We start from the raw sequence: 22,014 nt of genomic DNA, 5'->3' as shown, positions 1-22,014 counted from the left end.
CTGTAACTGGAGGATACAACTACGGGGGATATTGCATTTGTAACGAGCATAAATATTGCAAATATTGCACAGTAGTATTTCAAAGTAGAGTGAAGTACAGTGAGGATTATTGCACATTTAATCACAGTGAATTGTTCAGTGTTTTATATATTTTTTTGCCATCAGACTGACTGTGGCAGGGAAGAAACTGTCATAGAATCGTGTTTTATGTTGTAGTGATACTGTCCTGCGTTGGTTGATTTTAACTCAAGGTGGGTAAAACAAACAATAAAAACAGGTAAGGGAGGAAGAAAGCTGGTCCGGAAAAGTAAGCCGGGAATGATGCATGATATAGGAGGACAAATAAAAGAGGTGACTCCATGAATGATGCATAGCTTTCTCTCTTCATTATACTCTTCCGGGCAGTTTGATAATGTAGGTAAACATTCAAGGCTGTATAAGAGAGATGATGGGATAGAGGGAGAGTGAGGGAGTGGGAACAAGAGGAGCGGATGTGGGTGTGTTGCTTTCTATATGAAAATAGATTGGATTGCTTGGTAAGAGGACAAGAGAGAGTGTTTTTGGTGTCTGAGTGTGTATGTGCTGCCGATAAGCGCGCGAGAGGGAGGGGAAGCTGAATTAAAAATCAAGACATGAAAATGTAAGAGGCTCAGCGGGAGGCTTTAAACTCTGAAAAGTTTACAGTAGTTTTGAAATACCACTCCTTTCATTGTTGCTGCTGTCAGCATGTTCATACTTCACCACTTTGGCTTCAGTCAAAAGGAAATGAGAGGGCTTTTATGTTGCTGATAAAGGGCAGCCTCTAAGCCTCTCCTGACTCCAGTCTCCCTCTGCCAGCCGCCAGTGCCTGCAATGACTCAGGTTTGTTGTTGTGTTGAAGTAAAGGGACACCAGGAGTGAAGAGGGAGTATTGAATAAGAACTGAAAAGTTGTGTGTGTGTGCGTGCTTGTGCGTGTGCGTGCGTGCGTGCTGTATCGCTCTCCTCTCCCACTTTGTGCGCGTGTGTTGTCAGCTGTGGGCGATGTGTGTTTCGTGGCGGTTGGTAATAAAGCCATTAATCACGTTCGCTGTTTGCCACAAACATGCCACGCTGCTCCCCATGCAAGATGTCTCATTCAGTCTGTCCCAAGATGCAACACATCAGATGCTGTTCACTGGAGTGGAATGGGACTGGGAATATGTGTGTGTGTGCGTGTGTGTGTGTGTGTGTGTGTGTGTGTGTGTGTGTGTGTGTGTGTGTGTGTGTGTGTGTGCTTACAGGCATCAGTGTAATGAATTAGTAAGTGAATTAATTTATTGGTATTAACAAATGACCAACTCTCACAGACAAATTAAGAAGACTCTTTGCAGCATTTGCACAACAAGATGAGTTTAAGAAGTCTCTAGGGTTCTTCTTGTTTCTTCAGATGTAGAAACAATGTTTACAGACAAAAACTATGCGTATGCCTTTTCCTACATATCAACTGGTATTTATGAATGCGATTGTGCGCACCTCACGCATGCTTCAGACCAGGCGTACACATGGTTTTGTCTGAGATAGCTGTGTGTGCTATGATGAGGAGGACATTGAAAAGCAAAGAATGAAAAGAATTTGTGGCAGCTACATTTGAGAAGATTTGTCTTAGCAGTCTTTGCTGTCAACATCCGTCTCTCATCTATATAGAGAGGCGAAGGCGCTGGATAAGTCAGGTAATCAGGTAAGATATCGATACATGTGTAGTGGAACATAGCTAAGCTAGCTAGCTGGCGAGCAAGCCTAGCATCAAGCAAGGTGACGTGAATTGTGTAATACGAGATATGTAGTTCACTGAGCAGTTTCACACAAAACTAAGTGGTACTACGACAAACTGTGACTTCCTGCACTTGCAAAATTATCTTTTAGCCCTTGTGTTGTCCTCCCGGGTAAAAATCAAAACTTAACCCTTTTTTAGGGTTTTCAACGTTCTTGGCGCTTTTTTGACGTTTCTGTTGCTTTTCTTCAGGGTTTTTGTTTCTTCTTTCTGCGCTTTTTTTCCCACCACTAACACCAACTTATTAGTTGTAAACTTATTTTTGGAATTCATGACCAATAAACCTCATTTATATAAAATTATATCTATTTTTTTTTACTTAGAAAAGCTGAAATTGTCAATTATTTTGACTAATATATAAAATCAGAGGAACATATTTAGAGAATCACAGGCTGGTTTATGTCAAAGTTTAGTCAGGATACGGCTTTGAAACCGATTCTTTTTTTTCTCTCTAAATGCTATAAAATTTAATAAAGCACCCAAAATTAAATATAAGCAGAGAACTGATCATTAGTTATACTCGAGGAGTCTTTCTATGAAACCATCCATGTCATTTTTGTGCAATTTGGTTGAAAGAATCTCAAATTTCTGACATAGAAACTTAAAAAACGGGTCAAATTTGACTCGAGGACAATAGAAGGGTTAAATTGACAAACATCATAAGTGTAATTCATGGCTCAATTCGAATGGGATCAACAATTCTTTTGTCTTTACCATACATATTATGTCTGAAATAAAGTCCTATGGGGTCCACCAGAAGTGGAGGGACTTTGCCTCTCTAAAGAAATTCAAGGACACGCATGCAATTTTGCTCATATAGGTGCAGCCTCTTCAGTCAGCGTGAACAGTGGCACATGTTGAAGTCAGGTGCTTCGCAGTATGCCACTTCACACTTGAGTCCCCACACTAACTAATGTGCTCTTATTTAGCCATCAATCCTCTTTAGCTGATGCCAGCTGTTTTTTTTTTACAGCTCCATGGTCATACATAAGCAATGAGAGATCGACGATCATCCCCCACATTATGGTCCATTGAGGAGATGGCTGATGGTGACGGGAATGTAGATGTAGTGGGCCTAATGTTTCCCCTCTTAAGCTTTCCTCGGCAGCTCCTTACTTCTTCTCCACCGGGAAAACGCGGTGCATCGTGGTATACGAGAGTAAAATACATTGTATGTACACTCAAATAAGCTGTGCATTCTGGGTATTCTGTAGTGGAATAAAAATGAACCGCTGAGAATTCGACCACCACTACAAAATGGCAAACGCACTATAAAGTGCACTACTTCGGTTATAGGGAACGGTTTCGAACACACCTACTTACGTTACATTACGTTACGTTTTGGGTTCAGTTTGCATGACCACTGTCACTAAGTCTAGGTTCAATTCTAATTGAATTTGAAATCATACTCGTGATAAGACTTTTCTACTGAGTCACTGGTGCTGGCCTCATTCAAGTTGAGAAGCTGTTTTAGAGAACCACATGGTGGGCCCTATTTTAATGATCTAAGCACATGGCGTGAAGCACCTGGCGCAGGTGCGTTTAGGGCGTGTCCAAATCCACTTTTGCTAGTTTAACGGTGGAAAAAAGGGTCCCTGCGCCGGGCTCATGGTTCAAAAGGGTTGTACTTAGTGTCTTCATTAATTCATAGGTGTGTTTTGGGCGTAACATGCAATAAACCAATCAGAGTGTCATCTCCAATTCCCTTTAAAAGCCAGGCGCGTTTGGACCATTGCTATTATGATGGCGGATTTGTAATATGTAATATTTTTATTTGTAATCTTTTGCATGTTTGTGTGCTGCTGCGCTTCCCTGCGTGTGTAACAAGCATAGTGTGCCTAGGCGCATTTTACTAATTTGCTGTTAAAATAACAATGAAATGCTGCGTTATTGACTTTAGACCGGGTTTTTGTTGGTCAATGGCACGATCACTTCCCGCTGCCTCAAGATAGCAATATGCCAAGAATGCACCTGAACACACCTCCCTGTAAGACCAGCACGCCCAGGGGCGCAAAGATGGGCGCAGGTGCATTTGCATTTAAACGACGCGGGGGCTCGACGTGAAATTGACAACTGCGTCGATCTTAAACTAGCAAAGACATTGTGTCGGGCTTTGCGCTGCGCCGGGTGCAGGACAGGGCCCGGTATGTATCAGTGGATTATAAAAGCCACACATGATAAATAGAGTTGTGTCGGTGGGAAGATAGCTTCAAGCCAAGGGTAATAAACTTTCTAAATGTATAGCCTGGCTCCACCAAATGCCAGGTTATTCCAAAGTAATAGAAATGTAAAAGCTTTCCAGTATCTCATTTATCTCTGTTCCATTCACTTATGCATGTGCGCAGTATTGATTTAGTAATGCTGTCTTTGCAGAATTCCTATGCATCCTTTTAATGGAACACTCTTATTCCTGCTCTCTCCTCCTGTCCCGTCTTTTTCCCGCTATATCGCCCCCGCCGCTTTCAATGCGGCCTGCCTGTCACTCTTGCTCTTTTGTTTCTATCCACACATACTGTAAGAACCTTCTCGCCCTTTAGCACTACAACACTCTCTCACACATACACACACACACACATGCACATACGCATGCATGCACGCACGCACACACACACACACACACACACACACACACACACACACACACACTCTTACTCTATTTCTTTATTCAATCATCTTTCCAGGCTCTTCTGTCTGCCTCTTTCCTTTAAATCCTCTCACATTTTCCTCATTCTTTACTTTCCTTCCTTTATCCTCTCTCCTCTACGTGTCACATCTTTTCAATTACATTTTTCCAGACGGCAGTGGTGGAATGTAACGAAATACAAATACTTCGTTACTGTACTTAAGTACATTTTTCACGTATCTGTACTTTACTTAAGTACAATTAATAGTGCATACTTTTGACTTTTACTTCATTACATTTTGCAGCAATTATCTATACTTTCTACTTCACTACATTTCTACAACATTCCGTTACATTTTCGTTACATTTTCTGATCAGTTTTTCCCCCTGCCAAAACTTCTTCCTCACCGTCACACGTTTGCAGTCCACAGGGAAGCCTTCAGCAGCGGCCATCCAGCTCCCGGTGCCGCTCGCGATATTACGAATCCCACTATGGCCACGCCAAGACCCGCTCTTCGGTCCTCCTCAGCTGTGAAGCCACGTACTTGTTGTCCAAGCCTGTGTGTTCTCGCTAAATAAATGTGTGCAGCATTCACTGTCCTGTGGGAAATAATGCAAAGTCGAGCTTCATGCAGATCACCCTGATAGATAACCAGAAGTGTAAGTCAGAATGTAAACTGGGCCACAGATGGTAAGCACAATTAAATTAACCTAAAACTAACTTAATTAAAATGCCACAGCCCATACTGTTTTTTTTAAATTATTAGACTATAGACATTAAGAGAATAAATCGTTATGCAAGTACTTTTACTTTTAATACTTAAAGTACATTTAAAATCAGGTACTTTTTACTTTTACTTAAGTAGGGTTTTCATTGTTGTACTTACTAAAGTAAATATATCTCTGGTTATTTGTACTTTTACTTAAGTACTGAGATTCAGTACTTCCTCCACCACTGCCAGACGGTAAACAATACTGATGACAAGTACTGCGCATAAATTCATTTGTCTCTTTGTATTGTTCTCTCTCCTCTCTAGACTTGGATTTTCGCTACTTCTGGAAGTGGAGCGCGTTCGAGGACTACCTGCTCTTCTGCTTCGGCTTCACCGTGCTGTGTGCAGTGGTCACGCTGCTGCTGCTGGACTCTGCTGTGTTTGTGGAGACGCTGGGCTCCCTGGCCGTGATGTTTGAGGCCATGCTGGGCTTCCCGCAGCTGCTGCAAAACTTCCACAACGGCTCCACCAAAGGCATGAGGTACAGCCCGCTTTGAGGTCAAGCAGAGCTTTGCAGTAAGCTCATAACTCACTGTACTCACACTGGCACACAGTGGCACACCGCAGCACAACTTTATTAGTGCTCACTAACACCACATGGAAAGTACTCTAATTAACGTTAATGTCCAGGGAGTGCAAGTAATTTATATTCTCATGAACAAAATATGCTAATAAGGTCATTTATAACCATTAGAGGCTTCTGTTTAACTGCCCTAATGACAGAAAACTAAGTAGAAAAAAACTAGAAAAGGGTGATGATGATACTGTAGCAAAGCCTGTCTTATATAATCAGTTAAAAGAATCGACATATCCTCTCCAAGAAATATTTTAGATAGTGTTATTACATGTCACATTTGAATAACTTCTGAGGTTTGACTGTACTCAAGGTCCCCTTGAATGGAAAGAGGCAGTGTGAGGGAGGAGGGCAAACATAAGGCTTAGTTTGCATTTTGAATGTTTTGCTTGTTAAGAGGTCAATGTGTCCATTGATTAGCCTCTCAGGTAGAGAACTGTGAGATCAATTACGCCCCTAATAGCACAGAACCTCTTACTAATTATGATCATTATTTCTTCATTATGTCTGTTCCCTTTTGTCTGTCATCAGTGCAAAAACCATGCATACAGTGTGTGTGTGTGTGTGTGTGTGTGTGTGTGTGTGTGTGTGTGTGTGTGTAGTGTAATGTAATGTAATGTAGTCGCACGCTTTGCTGGTCACTCATCTCAAAGAAGATGAGCCAGTAGAGACAAAGCAAAATATTTGACTTTTTCTCTCCAGGACAGACATAAGTATGTCAGACAGACATAAGTTAACATGCATACCAGGGGAATATGATGATGATCGTTAAATTAGGATTTTGCAGTGACGTCAGATGAAATTAGCAACTCTCCTTGCGGTTGGGACTAGTTTTTTTCCAATGATAAGATATGTGTTTTTAAGAGCTGCAAACCAACAACGCATTTAATTATTGATTAATCTGCCAAATATCTTTTAGATTAATCAAGTAATCATTTGGTCTAATAAATGTTAGCTAATCATGACAAGTTCCAATCACAAATTCCTCAAGCTCGAGAAGATGTAATTGAATTGCTTGTTTTGTCAGAGCAACCTAGATTTTTATTTTACTATCAAGACAAAGAGTAGCAGCAAATCTTCGCAATAGAGGAACTTGGAAATGTTTAGCATTGTTGCTTTAAAGGTCCTATGACATGCTGCTTTTTGGATGCTTTTATATAAGCTTTAGTGGTCCCCTAATACTGTATCTGAAGTCTCTTTTATATAGACCTTAGTGGTCCCCTAATACTGTATCTGAAGTCTCTTTTATATAGACCTTAGTGGTCCCCTAATACTGTATCTGAAGTCTCTTTTATATAGGCCTTAGTGGTCCCCTAATACTGTATCTGAAGTCTCTTTTATATAGACCTTAGTGGTCCCCTAATACTGTATCTGAAGTCTCTTTTATATAGACCTTAGTGGTCCCCTAATACTGTATCTGAAGTCTCTTTTATATAGACCTTAGTGGTCCCCTAATACTGTATCTGAAGTCTCTTTTATATAGACCTTAGTGGTCCACTAATAGTGAAGCGGGTTTTGAAGCGGGTTTAGGTGTGACGTAACGAGAAGCGACTGTTCAGTCTAAACAGCATGGCGGCTTCCACGGATGAGATGAGCGTAGCTATCGCGCAAGTTTTATCCGAATTAGAAAGTATTCCTTCATTGAAAGAAGAGCAAAAAACGGCACTGGAGGCTTTTCTCGGAGGAAAAGATGTTTTTGCTCTTCTCCCGACTGGTTTCGGCAGGGGTTTGATATATCAACTGGCTCCGCTAGTCGTGAAGAAAATGAGTGGTAACATAGGTGGTGATAGATATGGTTTATCCAATCAGCTAATCAGTATTTTTGCCCCTTCCCAAAAGTTCTCCAACGGAAAGTTCCCAGATGGATATGCCGAGCAAATGCGAAGCAATCCATCTGGCGGAGTCAGGTTAGAGCAGGATACCCAGGGCTCGGTTTACACCTATCGCCATTTCTAGCCACTGGGAGACCATAGGCAGGCTGGGGGAACTCATATTAATGTTAAAAAACCTCATGAAGTGACATTTTCATGCCATGGGACCTTTAACAAGACTAAGAGTCTACAGCCATGCTAGCAGCTCTGTGGGGCTGTACTTAGGCACAGCAGTGCTTTGAGCTAAATGCTAATGTGCGTTAGCACTAATGCAAGTACAGCTGCAGTTGATGGGACTGTAATTAGTTTTGCAGGTATTTGGTCATAAACAAAGGTAATAGGTATTCAATTTTCAGTTTTGGGATTTGAATATTCCTTTCTTTATTGCAATACTGTAGAATAACAGAATCCTTAAAAATGAATAGCTTTAATAAAACCGAAAGACATGTGTTGCAGGCAGTGTTTCCATTTCAGCTCAGTGTGAGTCTTTACTGTGTTATGTTGTAATGTACAGTCGCGTTTCTCTCCTGTCATTTGATCACACACACATACACACACACACACACACACACACACACACACACACGGTGCGCAGCAGAGAGAGAGGTGCATTGACAACTCTGCAGTCCGCTGACTTGTTAATCTCGCTGCCAATATTAGCTCCTCTGTTTCAATAATATTAGGCTGAAAAACATGCAGGCTGAAATTCATGTGTGATGTTCTGTCAGGATTAAGCTATAAGCGGGGGGGGGGGGGGAGTTCCACTAGCCTCTGCAGTGCAGTGTTATGCTGTCCATCTCAGCTGAGAATAGAGAAATGTCTGGCTGAGTCATACTTGTTATACTGTAGTAGTCTGGTGTCGTTTTCAGGTGATTTAATGAAGGTAAACACAGTGACGCAGTGAACCACTGCGCTCTGGGCCCGCAATGGCTGGCTGAGTCCTTCCCAAGTCATGCTGCTCAGCCACCCATGCTTTGCACAGACAAGCTGGGTTTTGAGGAACACCTGCTGCTGTGACTGACACCCCAGATTAGATGCCTAGACTGTGACATTAACAGGCGTACCTGTTGATGCTTGGTAATGGCTACAGTTTACAGTTTGTCTTTTGCAGATACATTACTCACCTCTCCTCTTCTCCTTTTACAGCTTGTTAAAGGTGCAGTAGGTAAGCCTTATAAAACTAACTTTCTGTCATATTTGCTGAAACTGACCCTATGTTCCAGTAGAACTACATGAAGCAGGTAATTAAAAAGAGAAATCTGGCTCCTCTGGCACCACCTACAGCCTGTAGTGCGATTTGCAAAGATCCACTGTTCCCTGTTCAGATGCACCAATCAGGGCCAGGGGGGGTGTCTAACTGCGTGTCAATCACTGCTCACGCACACTTCATTCTCCCTTGTGGGTGGAGGGGCTTAGGAGATCGATTTGGGCTTTAGCGGAAAGGGGGGGAGGGACTGAGAAGTTGTTGATGTTCAAATTTTTTGGCTAAGTCATGGATCGTCACAATTTTACCTACGGCACCTTTAATGCCTCTGTTATTTTTTTAACCATTTGTTCTGTCCTAGTTCGCTGTATTATATTCGTTTTTGTTGATTCCCCAAAGGATAAGAATACCATAGAAATAGTGTACACTTGGGAAAAGAGTATAAGAGGAGGTGAGAAGGGCCTTGATTGCTGAAGGTGGTGTATACATTTTTCCCTTGAGAGGCAATCATTTTCACAACAGACAAGTGATGTCAATGTGTCATCAGGCAGGGCTCTGCTGGCTGTTCCTAAGTCTAAAGTGATTGGTCAACTCCCTGCCTGAGGATCTGGGACTGCCACAATCAGTGACATATGGTTTTATTATCTAATTGCCCCAAAATAAACTGGATGCATGGATGTACGTTGTATGGAACCCATACAACATTCTTCACATGTAAAATTATTGATTACTTTTATTGCATTTTGGGTGTTTTATTCAATTTTATAGCATATGAAAAAAATCACAGTATCCTGACTAAACTTGGACATAAACCAGTCTGTGATCCACTGAACATCCTCTGATATTAAGTATTAGTCAAAGTGCTGTATAAAGTTAATATTATTAATATTATTATTTCCCACATACTGCAGTCTTTGCTGTATGTGTGTGTGTTTTCTGTTTTCTCTGGATTAGATTTCACTCACTACTGTCACAGCAGCTTTTGTACTGAAACACTTATCAGAGAGAACATTCAATCAAGCCAGCACATACTGTATTTTGCCCCACATGCATCCAATAAACACAAGAAATACGCTCTAAATATACTTTAGTTTTGAAGTCTTTAAGTAATGCAGTAGTGTACTTAAAGACCCAGTGTGTAACGTGTTTAGTTGTTCATTATCAAAATCTGTGTTGCCCGTTCACAAACTTGTCCTTTTTCATGAATATTTACCACCACCATCAATTCCAAGTATTTCTTTTTGGCTTGAAATTTTACATTTGCATTTCCATGAACTGGGGTAGACGCTCCATATTCATGCTCCATCTTGAAATACGTTAGCCGGTAAGGGACATACAGGACATACTGCTCCGCCTTTCGCGTTTTTGCTGTCACATGATAAACTCAAAGGTGCTGCTAATGCTGCTAATGGGTATCGTAGCTTCCCGGCCCCGGCAAGTTTGAAGAAGGAAACATGGAGGACCACACGTATTCAAAATCCAAATTTCAGGAACAGGAGTCTTCTTCGCCCAGAAAAATAAAAAGGATATTGAAAAGAGCAAGAGACTGGCTTTTTGAAGCGTGAAGGCTACCGTAGCTGTAATACCTACTTTGAACTGCGTGGTGTGAGAGAGTTGATTGCGATATATGATCTCAACGTTAGATGGGAGAAATTCCCACACATTGGCCCTTTAAAGACGCTGCAGTATAGGTGATTTATGAATGGCAAGATGTTTTTTCCTCGGTAATATGCCCCATTTCACATAAAGTGTCCTCAGGGTGAACATCTGGGCTTGCACTTCCCCTGAGCACACATTTAACTTCCTGTGAATATCACGCCAAAGATTGAATACGCAGTAACACTATATTGGGCCTCTGAGATGAATAAGTTAGGAACGTCAATTTGCTCAACTCAGATCTATGACAAAGCCCCTGCATACTCAGTAGTGTGATGATATAATATGAGCCACCAAAAGCAACACCGTTGTTGGAATATACTTTACAATATTAAATGACTCTTTCGGGGGGGAAAAACTGTAATTTCAACATGAATATTTTCTAACCTCGCCATCGATCTCGCCAGCCTATTTGTATGAATGACCCTGCAGGGTTTAAACCAGCCCATTCAGCACTTCTGTCTCTCTATGCATCACATTTTTTAGACCTCTTGACCCGTGTCACGTGTACTTAAGTGTGCTCCCACATGTTCAGTTCAGCTTGAACAAACAGTTTTCCAGATGTGATGATGCAGCACCTAGTCTGCACTTCCTTGCATGCCATCCTTTGTGAAACAGTAACTTGCTGTTCGGTCAGATTCCCCTGAGTCCTATTACTAAAGGTGCGATGGTGGATGGATCCTGGCAGCCTATGGATCCATTTCATCAAGTAGCGCTCACCTTTTCCAGCTCGCCTAAATGATCACCTTCATACTGATGCATGTTGTGGAAAAGCAGAGAGAGAGAGAGAGTCTCACACACACACACACACACACACGCCCAATAACTCAGCATTATTATGCTGCCTGGTCACTAATGACACTTTGTGCATGTGTGTGCACACATTCACACTCAAACCGCTGCTCCAGGGAAACGAAGGAAGGGACAGAGTGGTGACAGAAAGATGCTATTAAAAGAGACGGTGAGAGAGAGATTTAAAAAAAAAAAACAGCAGTATGTGATAGAAAAGGAAATATATAGGGGGAATGTAGAGTGCAGAAATGAGCGAAGTCACATCAGAAGGTGAGCATCCTTTATTTCTTGCCTCATATCTTCACTTTACTATTTACTAATCTAGGATAAAACCAAAGGTGAGTGTGCCTTCGCAGTGGCAGCTCCCACTCTCTGGAAAAGTCTTCCCCTGGTTATAAACAATGCAGAGTCAGCCGATGGTTTTAAGAAGCTGTTAAAAACTCATTTGTTTCATATGCACTTTGTCCTGTAATATGTGTTGTGCCTCCTGGATGGTTTTTATTGTTTTATTGTTTGAGTGTTTAATAACTTCTGTTTGCCTTTTATTATTATTATTATTATTATTATTAATAAACTTAGCACAAAAAGTAAGGACATTTTATTTGATTATTTCACTGTGGTAACAATGCTTTTTTTAGCAATAAATCATATACCGTTGGAAAGCCTGTTTAGTTTCCTTACAAATGGTGCCCCATAAATCACCTATACTGCAGCGTCTTTAAAGGGCCAATGTGTGGGAATTTCTCCCATCTAGCGTTGAGATCATATATCGCAATCAACTCTCTCACACCACACAGTTCAAAGTAGGTATTACAGCTACGGTAGCCTTCACGCTTCAAAAAGCCTTTTCTCTTGCTCTTTTCAATATCCTTTTTCTTTTTCTGGGCGAAGAAGAAGACTCCTGTTCCTGAAATTTGGATTTTGAATATGTGTGGTCCTCCATGTTTCCTTCTTCAAACTTGCCGGGGCCGGGAAGCTACGATACCCATTAGCAGCATTAGCAGCGCCTTTGAGTTTATCATGTGACAGAGAAAACGCGAAAGGCGGAGCAGTATGTCCTGTATGTCCCTTACCGGCTAACGTATTTCAAGATGGAGCATGAATATGGAGCGTCTACCCCAGTTCATGGAAATGCAAATGTAAAATTTCAAGCCAAAAAGAAATACTTGGAATTGATGGTGGTGGTAAATATTCATGAAAAAGGACAAGTTTGTATATAGGCAACACAGATTTTGAGAATGAACAACTAAACATGTTACACACTTTGTCGCAAGTCAGCCAACGTGGTTGTGTTGGTCACTCTGGCACAAACAGCACGCCCAAGCTGATCCCACACGTGTTCAATGGAGTTGAGGTCAGGACTGCTGGTTGAAGAATGGGATGCCATCCCACAGCAGTGTGTGACCAGGGCCCTCCAGCTTATTTCCATGACCTTATATTGTTTTGGAAATTCAGAGTATTACATGCTGTTCAGTCAAAGAATAAAGCTGTTTTTAGTTATTCATTAAACATGGATTTTTCAGAGATGCCAGCTTTTGAGCGGTGAGTGCTGCTGTCACCTGCTTGGCATTTGAAAGCACTTATTACTCAGCTAGAAGCTTTAATTAAATGGTAAAGTTGCGATTTGTTTATATAAACAACAATGTGAGTGATTGCTCAGCGCTCTCTGCTCGGCTGCCTGGGGAGTCCGCCTGTTTTTCTCTTCCCTCTCATTAAACTTGATCTGTTTTGCCTCCTTTCCATTTCTCCTCTCCCAGCTCTGCAGCAAAGCGACTTTCACAATGTCACTCAGTGTCAGTGGAGGGGACACTGACGGTGGCAGTCTGTCTGTCCCGATGACTAAATAGTATGCACACAAATACAAATACAGTACTTCTTTCCTTCTCAACGGATGTTTCCTTTCCTTAGACAGTTCCTCTAATGTTCTTTTTCTCTACTCTTCTTCTCTGTCTATCTCAATTAAGTTTAGTGCTCTTAACTGCCATTGATGTGGCAAGAGTATTTAAACTACATGCATTTAATTAAATAATAGGCTAGAATATATACATAAACACCTGTTGCATTATTGTGTGTGCTGCAAATTCAGCTCCCCTCTTTATGTCACTCTGTCTCTCTCACACCTTCACAGCTAGCAGCTTGTTTCTTGCTCTCACTTCTGGGTAACACCTTTCAACCGTTAACGGTGGTTCTATTATCATGTCCCTTCTATGGCAGCCTAATGGTGGTTTCACATTTCTCTTGAGGCAGCCATTACCTAGAGGCTATTTCTAACAAAGGCCCAGCACCTTTACAGCCTGGCCCCGGAGGATGTCGTGCAGACACTGTGAAGAACTCAACGCACTTTGTGAAACCGGAGTTGTGTGTCCCAAAAGGGAACACGTGGAAGCTGAGTGTGAGGACAGTGGCTGTATACATGTATATGGTACATGTGTGCAGCGTTCTAGATATGGCATCACTGGGTGGAAGAATATTTGGGCTTTTTGACAGAGTTCGGTTTCTGCCGAACTTTAGAATTTTTTCCCACCGAACCGAACTCTACCAAAGAGAAGTAACAAGAGGCGAAACTCAATAGAACGTTCCATTGCGACAAACGCACCCATGACCGAGCTGCAGCTCCGCCATCTTGGACTGAGTTTCGCCTCTTGTTACTTCTATATTCTTTGACTCTACGCTTGCACTATGCGCGCTACGCTGGTCGACGTAATGACGCCGCTGTTGATTACGGGAAGGTGTTTACGTAGGTGGAGCGTTCAATGCAGTAGGCTGTGAGAAAGTGAAATTGGAACTCGTGAGCAGAAAAAGTGTAGTTTGGCAGTACTTTCAGTCAAAAGAAGGCCATTCAAGTCCAGCTACATGTTCAATTTGCAATGCCGATATGTCTCGTGGTGGCAAGGACCCTAAACAATACACAACATCACCGCTGTTACAACATTTGGTATGAAACATCCGAAAGAATACGAGTTGTGCATGAAGGAATCTACAGACAGCAGCCAAAATGCAGCACCTTCAGGTACGGCAAAGGAAGGACAGTCACACCTAAAAACTTGTGTTAACCAGACGACCTACGTAGCCTACTTTATGGGATTATAAATCTGAAAGGCTAATATTTTGGATATTGATTGGATCTTCAGATAGGGTAAACATTGGCCTTGTCAAAAATAGTTTTTCCCACTTGTGTGCCTGGCATAATGTTGTCTATTCTTTTTCTTTTTTTTTTACAGTTAAAATAAAATAAGATGAAAAATGCACTGGTGTGGACGTTGTTTACTTCATTAATGTGTTTACTGTGTTAATGGACTAAGGATGGGAGTAGGATTCGGTTCGGGGTTCGGCAGAATCTTAACCAGTGGGTTCGGTATTTAGCTAAACCCCAAAAATCTGGGTTCGGTGCATCTCTAGTTTATGGCATTTACTATCTAACTGGGATATTCTGGGACTAATTGGTGGAGATTTCTATGGACAAAATACACATGGCGATACACTGGTAAGAGCAAATTATGTTTAACCATGTATCCAGCTAATTTAAATAGCATACGTTACTGTATCGTGTAAACAGTTAACTTCATTTAATATTGTATCGTAGCATTTTATTTTGTGGGGTGCAAATGTTTCATCAAAACAAGTTCCTTCCCGAGACCAATTTGCAGAGCCATCGCCGCTGCGTCCGGAGTTTAGCGCCGCCCAAGACGATTGTGATTGGTTTAAAAAGCTGCAAACAACCCACAACATTTTTTTCTCCTATCTCAGAATGTATGTGTGGTGTAGCCATAGGTAGGTCTGGCAATGCGAGACTACTGAACTGCTAACCTTAGCTTAAACCAGCTGCAAAAGATGTAAACATTGATTATTTAAATTTAAATCATTGATGGAGAGGTCTTTAATTGAAATGCAGTCTATATTCACGACGTTCCACTTCCGGGATTGCTCTCGTTCTGCCGGAAATTCCGCCAGATGAAACTCTTTTCTGATGTCCGTTTTTGGATGTCCCGTTACCTTCCGCTTTCTTTGTGTTGTAATTCTAAACTCCGGTGGATTTCTGAGGACTATGGTTAACTGCTCCTCAGATCTCTGCAGGGTAAATCCAGACAGCTAGCTAGACTATCTGTCCAATCTGAGTTTTCTGTTGTACGACTAAAAACAAGTTCCTTCCCGAGTCTATTTTGCAGAGACACTGTTGCTCTGCTCGGTGCTTACCACCGCCCAAGACAATTGTGATTGATTTAAAGAAATGCCAACAAACCAGAGCATGTTTTCCCATCCCGGAATGCTGCGTGGACTAGCCAGATCCTCCTCCGCAGCATTGTGGAGGAAGGTCTGGCATTGCGAGACTAATTGAAATATCATGTTGTCATTCAAATTGTTGCCATTTTCTAAACTACTTGTGAGCCAGACTCTGGCAACCCGTCCTCTATTGCCACATTGGCTGACTGTGTTGTCAGGAGCCACTCTGGAGAGATGCTCCGAGGTGCGCTCAGATTTTGTTTCTGAAACAATCACGTCCTTTTTACTATTATAGGAGTTTAGTCTGAGGTGGATGGACTGTAGTGTAACGACACATACGCTATGGATATTACAATAATTCTCATAATTACAGATAGGGTATATTCATGAACAATACTTTTATTGATGAACAAGAGTCTACAGCCATGAGCTAACATGCTCACAGTGTATATCAGGTAGTGTATTGTGTTATATATTATTATGTTCACCATCTTAGTTTTGTGTGGGAGCATGCTAACATTTTCCAGCTGAGGATGATGGAATGTCATTAGTTTTAGTATTTGTATTGAGTATTTGTTGAGTATTTGAGAGTAATTGAAGACACAAGTCGACTCAAAAAATTCAGACTGATGTAGTACACACAGTATGTGATAACATGTTTGCATGTATTAGAATATCTGTAAATATAACCATTCCAAGTGCTTTGTTTGTTGTAGTTTTCAATTACAGCTAACATTTAGTAAACATTTAGTAGATTAGCTGAAATAAGTAGCATTTTTTTTAAATAATGGTTTCATTTTTAAAATTATTTACAGAGCAAAACACATTTAATTGGTTCAACTCCTTCGGTGTGAGGATGTGTTACCTTTCTCTGTTTTGTATCATTGTAAATTCAATATCTTGGGTTTTTAAACTGTTGTTTGACTCAAAAAAACACATTTTTAGACTAAACTATAAATACATATGCATTTAAAAAAAGCCAAAAGCTTAGCTGATAACAGGAAGTGTAATGGATTTTCTCTATGAACCTGTCCACTTCCATCACTAACATTAGTACAGTTTTCTTCTCACAGTCACAAAGGTCTTGAATTGTGTTTGTGGCTGTCTGTGGGAGATATGTGCGTGTATGCATGACAGAGTGTACATGCATTACTACGTGCTTACGTAGTATAGTGTGTAAGCAGAACACATATAATAGTGTTTACTAGGGTATAGTTAACACAATCAAAGCCATTGTATTAGTCTGTGCAGTTGCTCTCACTGTTACATTACAATCTGTCTTGGGGCAAGACAAGACAGGAGATTGTGTTGTGAAAACTCACATTTTCTTCTGTTTCTACAGTGCATGGTAGGGATTTAGAGAAGAGTGAATTGATCTATGTATTATTCTTATTTGTAGAATAAACAAATAAAGTAAGATGCCATGCAAGTTTAAGTGCATTTGGAAACACATTTATACAAGTAAGCCTTCCATTACAATACCCTATTGTTCTCCATAATTGAACTCATTGTAAATGTCAAGGCTTAACCTCAGGACAAAACTGAAGCAGAGCTATGTAAAGCCCAAAACACACACATATATATATATAAAAAATATATCAAAAAGAAATTTTCTGGTCCTGGTGTTCTTGGCTCACCAGGGGAATTCAAGTGAAATAACACACAAAAACTCCTGAACTCATGGCAGCCCTGCAGTTTCACTTTATATGCTTTATATTATTCTTGTATAATGGCAGGGTTGGCTTTAGACTTGGCAGCTGAAAAACAAGAAAGGAAAATATAACACAGTGCCAACTCTTTGTTGCACTGTTGGTATCTTTTTTCAGGATTGTCTCTCACTATTTGTATTTTAATGCAGATCCGCATCTAGATGCAGATAAAAACTTCTAACCATTTTCTGTGTTCTTAAAGGTCATCTATTATATAGCATTTTCAGGTTCATACTTGTATTTAGTGTTTGTACTAGAACATGTTTACATGCTTTAATTTTTCCCATACTGCCCATGGCTGCAGCACCTGTATTCACCCTCTGCCTGAGACGCTCTGTTGGAGGCCTGTCTCTTTAAGCCCCCTCCCGAAAATGCCCAAGTCTGCTCTGATTGGTCATCAGTCGTTATCTAGCTCCTGTTGTTGTTGGTTTTTTGTTAGTTTTTTGTTGTTGTTGTTTTTTAAATTTTTTCACACGTCATCATCGTATCATTAAAAGACAATTTCAGAAGGTACAAAGATCATATGTAGGCCGCGTGAAATGGGGAACCCCAAATAAGCTACTACTGTCACCGTACAGGCCGGTGAAGGCCGGAGAAGGCCGGCTCGGTGTTATGGCCCTGACACACCAACCAGACGGGCCGACCGTCGGCAGAAAAGTCAGTCAGGCTGATCAGTCGGGTCCCCGAGGTCCAAAAAATGCCTCAGAACACACTGAGGCGACGCCGACTTGAGCGTACGCACTGTGCGGCGCTGCTCTGTATTGTTTCCATTAACAGTCTGATTATTTCCCAGAAAATGAAAACCGGCAGCTGATTGGACAAACGCGTCACGTGGTTCTTTTTTCTCCGGAAATTCACAGCCAGACTGTCATGGCGGCTTGTTCAGAGTACAATCTCATATTGTACTAAAATAGTTCACCGAAACGTGTTTCTGAAAACATTTTAAGAGAGAAATAGGCCGTGTAGTTTCTGAATCTGTCTTCATTTCAGATCAACAAAGGTCAGTTTAAAAGATTTTCGTCAGATTTTGAGAGGCTCATCCGTTCCCCATTTCCGGGTGAGTCCCGACTGCCCTGTCTCTGACTGAACATGTCAGGTCGGCCCAAATGAATGAAATGAACGGCTCCTCGGACGGCCGACGGCACGGGACACACCGAACAGACTCGAGTCACCGACCTCGCCGGACGGTCCGACGGCCGATTATCGGGCTGGTGTGTCTTCTCTCTTAAGTGACGTAACACTGAACAGTTGAAACCGGAGCATTCAGAACATTGGGAAATCTGAACTTCTTCATTGCTCACATCAACATCTTTTTGCTCACAGGGATTTCTCTGAAATACGTTTACCTCATTATTTAAAGCTTTAACATGAAAATCCGACATTATAACATTATAGATATGACAGAAAATACGGAAAAGCATAATAGTTTACCTTTAAATGATGCAGACGTAAAAGTAACATGTACGACCCAAGGTACTTTAGTCTTGAACTGTTGTCTTGACTGTACAAGTACTGAACCTTAAAAATGTCAATCGATAGAAAACAGGATCTGGACACTGTGCTTTCCTTTGATAAATCTGTGACTCAAACATTTTGGACAGAGCTCGTCCTCAGCATATAAAGACTTCTGTAGTATTTAGACATGTAGCGCCGCCATCACAAGATTATCCTATAAACAGCTGGCTCACATGATGATGTATGAGGTGTTATCGTTAAACACAATAGTCCGACCTATCGTGACGGATTATCTGTACTGTATTGCTTTGCTAGCATCTTTGATAAACAACATCTAACATAACAAACAGCAACATCTAAACTGCCTGCTAGTTTGGGCGGTGTCATTTTCTTTAGTCTGTGGCCCAACAGGTAGATTAGGTCTCCACCTAATGTTAGTGAAAGAGTTGACATATGAAAGCATCAAACATGCCTTTTAGATGAACGAGATGATGTGTATATCCAGTTGTTCCTCGTCCCCATTTGCTCAGCGCTGTTAAATTGTATGTACAGGACGCAGGAGTTTTCTACCTGGAAGTTATTGTAGCCAAACATTGTGATTGGCTCTTAATGCCTACCTTTGCACACTTAAGAAAGGTCTCTGCTTAAAATCTTCGAAAATCTTTCATAAGTACCTATTGGCGTATTATATACGTTATACTGTATAAGATGGTGTAGCCTTGCAGAATATGCTTTTATTTTGTTTTCTATGAGCATCCACAACTGACTTTGGTTCAGAAACAAAGCTATGGCAATTAGAGTGTCATTTTGGATGACATACATTTATAGATTTAATGAATATACTGAATTAGCCATCACCATTTATGTGGACTGTAATGTTTAATGTATGTTTTTAAATGTGGACCCCGCAGCTAATGGGGATCCTATAACAAGCTAAACTAAACCAACAGGCCATCTCATCTATTATGGCTTGTTTACTTACTTACTTATTCTCTGAAAAAGTACCTAAAATATCCCTAAGCGAACTTTGTGTCATACTCCTTCTCCTCGCCTCCTCTCTGCTTCATTTGGTGAAGTAGAATCCATCTCTCTCTGGCAGGTTGGGAACTTTTCATTGTTTGCCTGTGTGCGATCGATCGACATGCATAATTCATAGTTAAAGAGCAGCTCGGTTTCTCGCTCGTTGGGCCCTTTGATTTTCGTCTCTCTATCTGCCCCCCCTCAGGGGGAGCTACAGCCCCGCTGCTAAATCACCTCGCACACAAACCCTCATGTGTGGGCGCACACATGTGTATACAAAGATACACAAGTGTGGTCACACTCATCATGCCAGTGCACACATGCATGGTTGTGCTGAAAAAGAGATGGAAGAGGGGATTGAAGCTCTTTGAAGCTCTTTGAAGCTTTTAAACATCATCCCTTGCTGCTCCAGTGTGTATCTTTCTGTAGAGTTGTGTATTAGTATTATCAAGCAATTTTGAGGAATATCTACCCCCAACAGGAGACTTTTAAAGTCTCACTTTCAAGTGGGTCTAAAGAAGTATTTTACCACTAGAAAGAAACTTTTTATAAAACTGGGCAGTCTACGCACTAGAATGGTGCAAAAAAATGTTTTTGTTGGTGCTACATGGCCAGAGAAAACACAGAAAAGGGGCTGTGGCATTCGCTTTTGCTCAAAAGGTAGAAAACCTACAACTACCAGAGTGCACTGCACCAAAACCACTAAACTGGTGGGCGGCGTAATGCGAGCACGTCCGTATTGACACAGAAAGCAACATAGCGGCCGGCTGGTGACAAACAATCTCGTATTACAGTTAAACGTTAAGCAAAAATATGTTTCTGAAAACATTTTAGGTGAGAAATAGGCAATACAGTAACAGAATCTTGGTGTATATTTGATCAGCACCGTCTAGTTTTACAGTTTCATCTGAGCTCGGTCTGATTTTGAGAGAGCGAGAGAGGGACAGCTCTCTCTCTCGATCCGCTTCTATAGTCTTTGTGTCCGTATCGCGGAAGCACTGTAGTCTGTAGTTTGAGCAACAGCCCTCGAGCCCATGACATTTTTTAGCTAGGAGATGAGCATGGAGATCTGGGCAGTGGCAAGATGGAACAAAATTTACCATAGTTCATTTACAAATACTTCCCACATTGTACCGATACAAAGCTGGTTGAAAATCAGCAAAGTATCCCTCTAGTTTGTGATCAGCTGCTCATTTATTTCCACAATAGTAGTGGAAAATGTGTCCACCGGCATACTTTTGGTCACAATATGTTCTCAGTCATTGGAAATGTTTCACCCAGTGTGTATTAGCCTTCAATAAGATATTATAATAACAATAATAAGAAGAAAGTGTTTCTTTCTTGCATGACAGCTATGTCTTTGACTACACAGTGACTTTTCCATTTGTGCCCCAGACTGCAGTCATAAAATTTACATATGTGGATACAATATCAATATCACCTGCATATGTGCAGGTGTGCGGACACAAGATAGCACTCTGCCCTATGCCTGCAAGAATCCTTCAGCCATCTTTCTTTCCAGTTGGCCTTTCCTTCATTCCTTCATCCCAAACTCCATCCATCCAGTGGTCCCTTGGGCAGTGGACAAGGTGAAAGGCAGCAGAAGAGGCTGGGTCAAGAAGATAACGAGACAACTGTTGACAGGACTAGAGGCAGAGCAGAGAAGGGCGACTGAGGTTGAAGATTTAGAAGCAGGTTGAAGGGGGGAGAGAAGTAATTGAGAAAGGGAGGAGGAGGGAATACAAAAAAAGACAGATTGGTGTACAGATAAACCTGCAGACAAGGTTAGGCAGGTGAGGACAGTGGGCGATTTGCAGGGAGGTCAAAAGATGCAAAGTGGACATAGAATAGAGTAAACTTAATCGAATACCTGCTCTAATGATGTATACCTGTTGTTATAACTCAACCAGCTGCAGTAACAGAGATCCTGTAAATCTTCTAATTCCTAAGTGTTATATAGCTACACCAATACATTACATAGAACCTGCTTGTTGTCTGGTGCACCATTTTACACAGGCATTCCTGTAATCCAGACTGAGGTATTTGGTTACTTTAGAAACCTTGGGAACTCGAATACAAAGTGAAGATCTATGGGTGTGACCAGTGCTTACCTGTAAAGCATAGAGTATATTGTGTAGGGATGCAACTTCTGATTATTCTAGCTATTGATTATTTTAGCATTTTGTGGAGGGACTAATCAATTAATTGTTGGGTCTGTAAATGACAAATGCCCAAAACAATGTCTTAAAGAAAAAAACAAATCCAGTACAACTGGAACCATTTAGTATGATCCTGTGGTATTTTGCTCCACAAAGTTATTGATCA

General features: G+C 41.2%; 1 protein-coding gene across 4 annotated transcripts in view; it reads left to right on the top strand.

Moving 5' to 3' along the window:
- si:dkey-246g23.2 (solute carrier family 66 member 2) overlaps positions 1–22,014 on the top strand; it is a 78,428-nt gene that overhangs the window by 44,030 nt on the left and 12,384 nt on the right. For all 4 annotated transcript variants that reach the window (XM_031304961.2, XM_031304960.2, XM_031304959.2 and 1 more), the window contains one exon: positions 5,452–5,668. In XM_031304961.2, coding sequence (XP_031160821.1) covers positions 5,452–5,668 — 217 coding nt within the window. The remainder of the gene's footprint in view (positions 1–5,451; positions 5,669–22,014) is intronic.

Source organism: Sander lucioperca, chromosome 7 (genome assembly GCF_008315115.2).
Source record: "Sander lucioperca isolate FBNREF2018 chromosome 7, SLUC_FBN_1.2, whole genome shotgun sequence".
Taxonomy (NCBI): Eukaryota; Metazoa; Chordata; class Actinopteri; order Perciformes; family Percidae; genus Sander; species Sander lucioperca.
The sequence above is the reverse complement of the archived record's forward strand: the minus strand, read 5'-3'. Positions and strand labels throughout refer to the sequence as shown.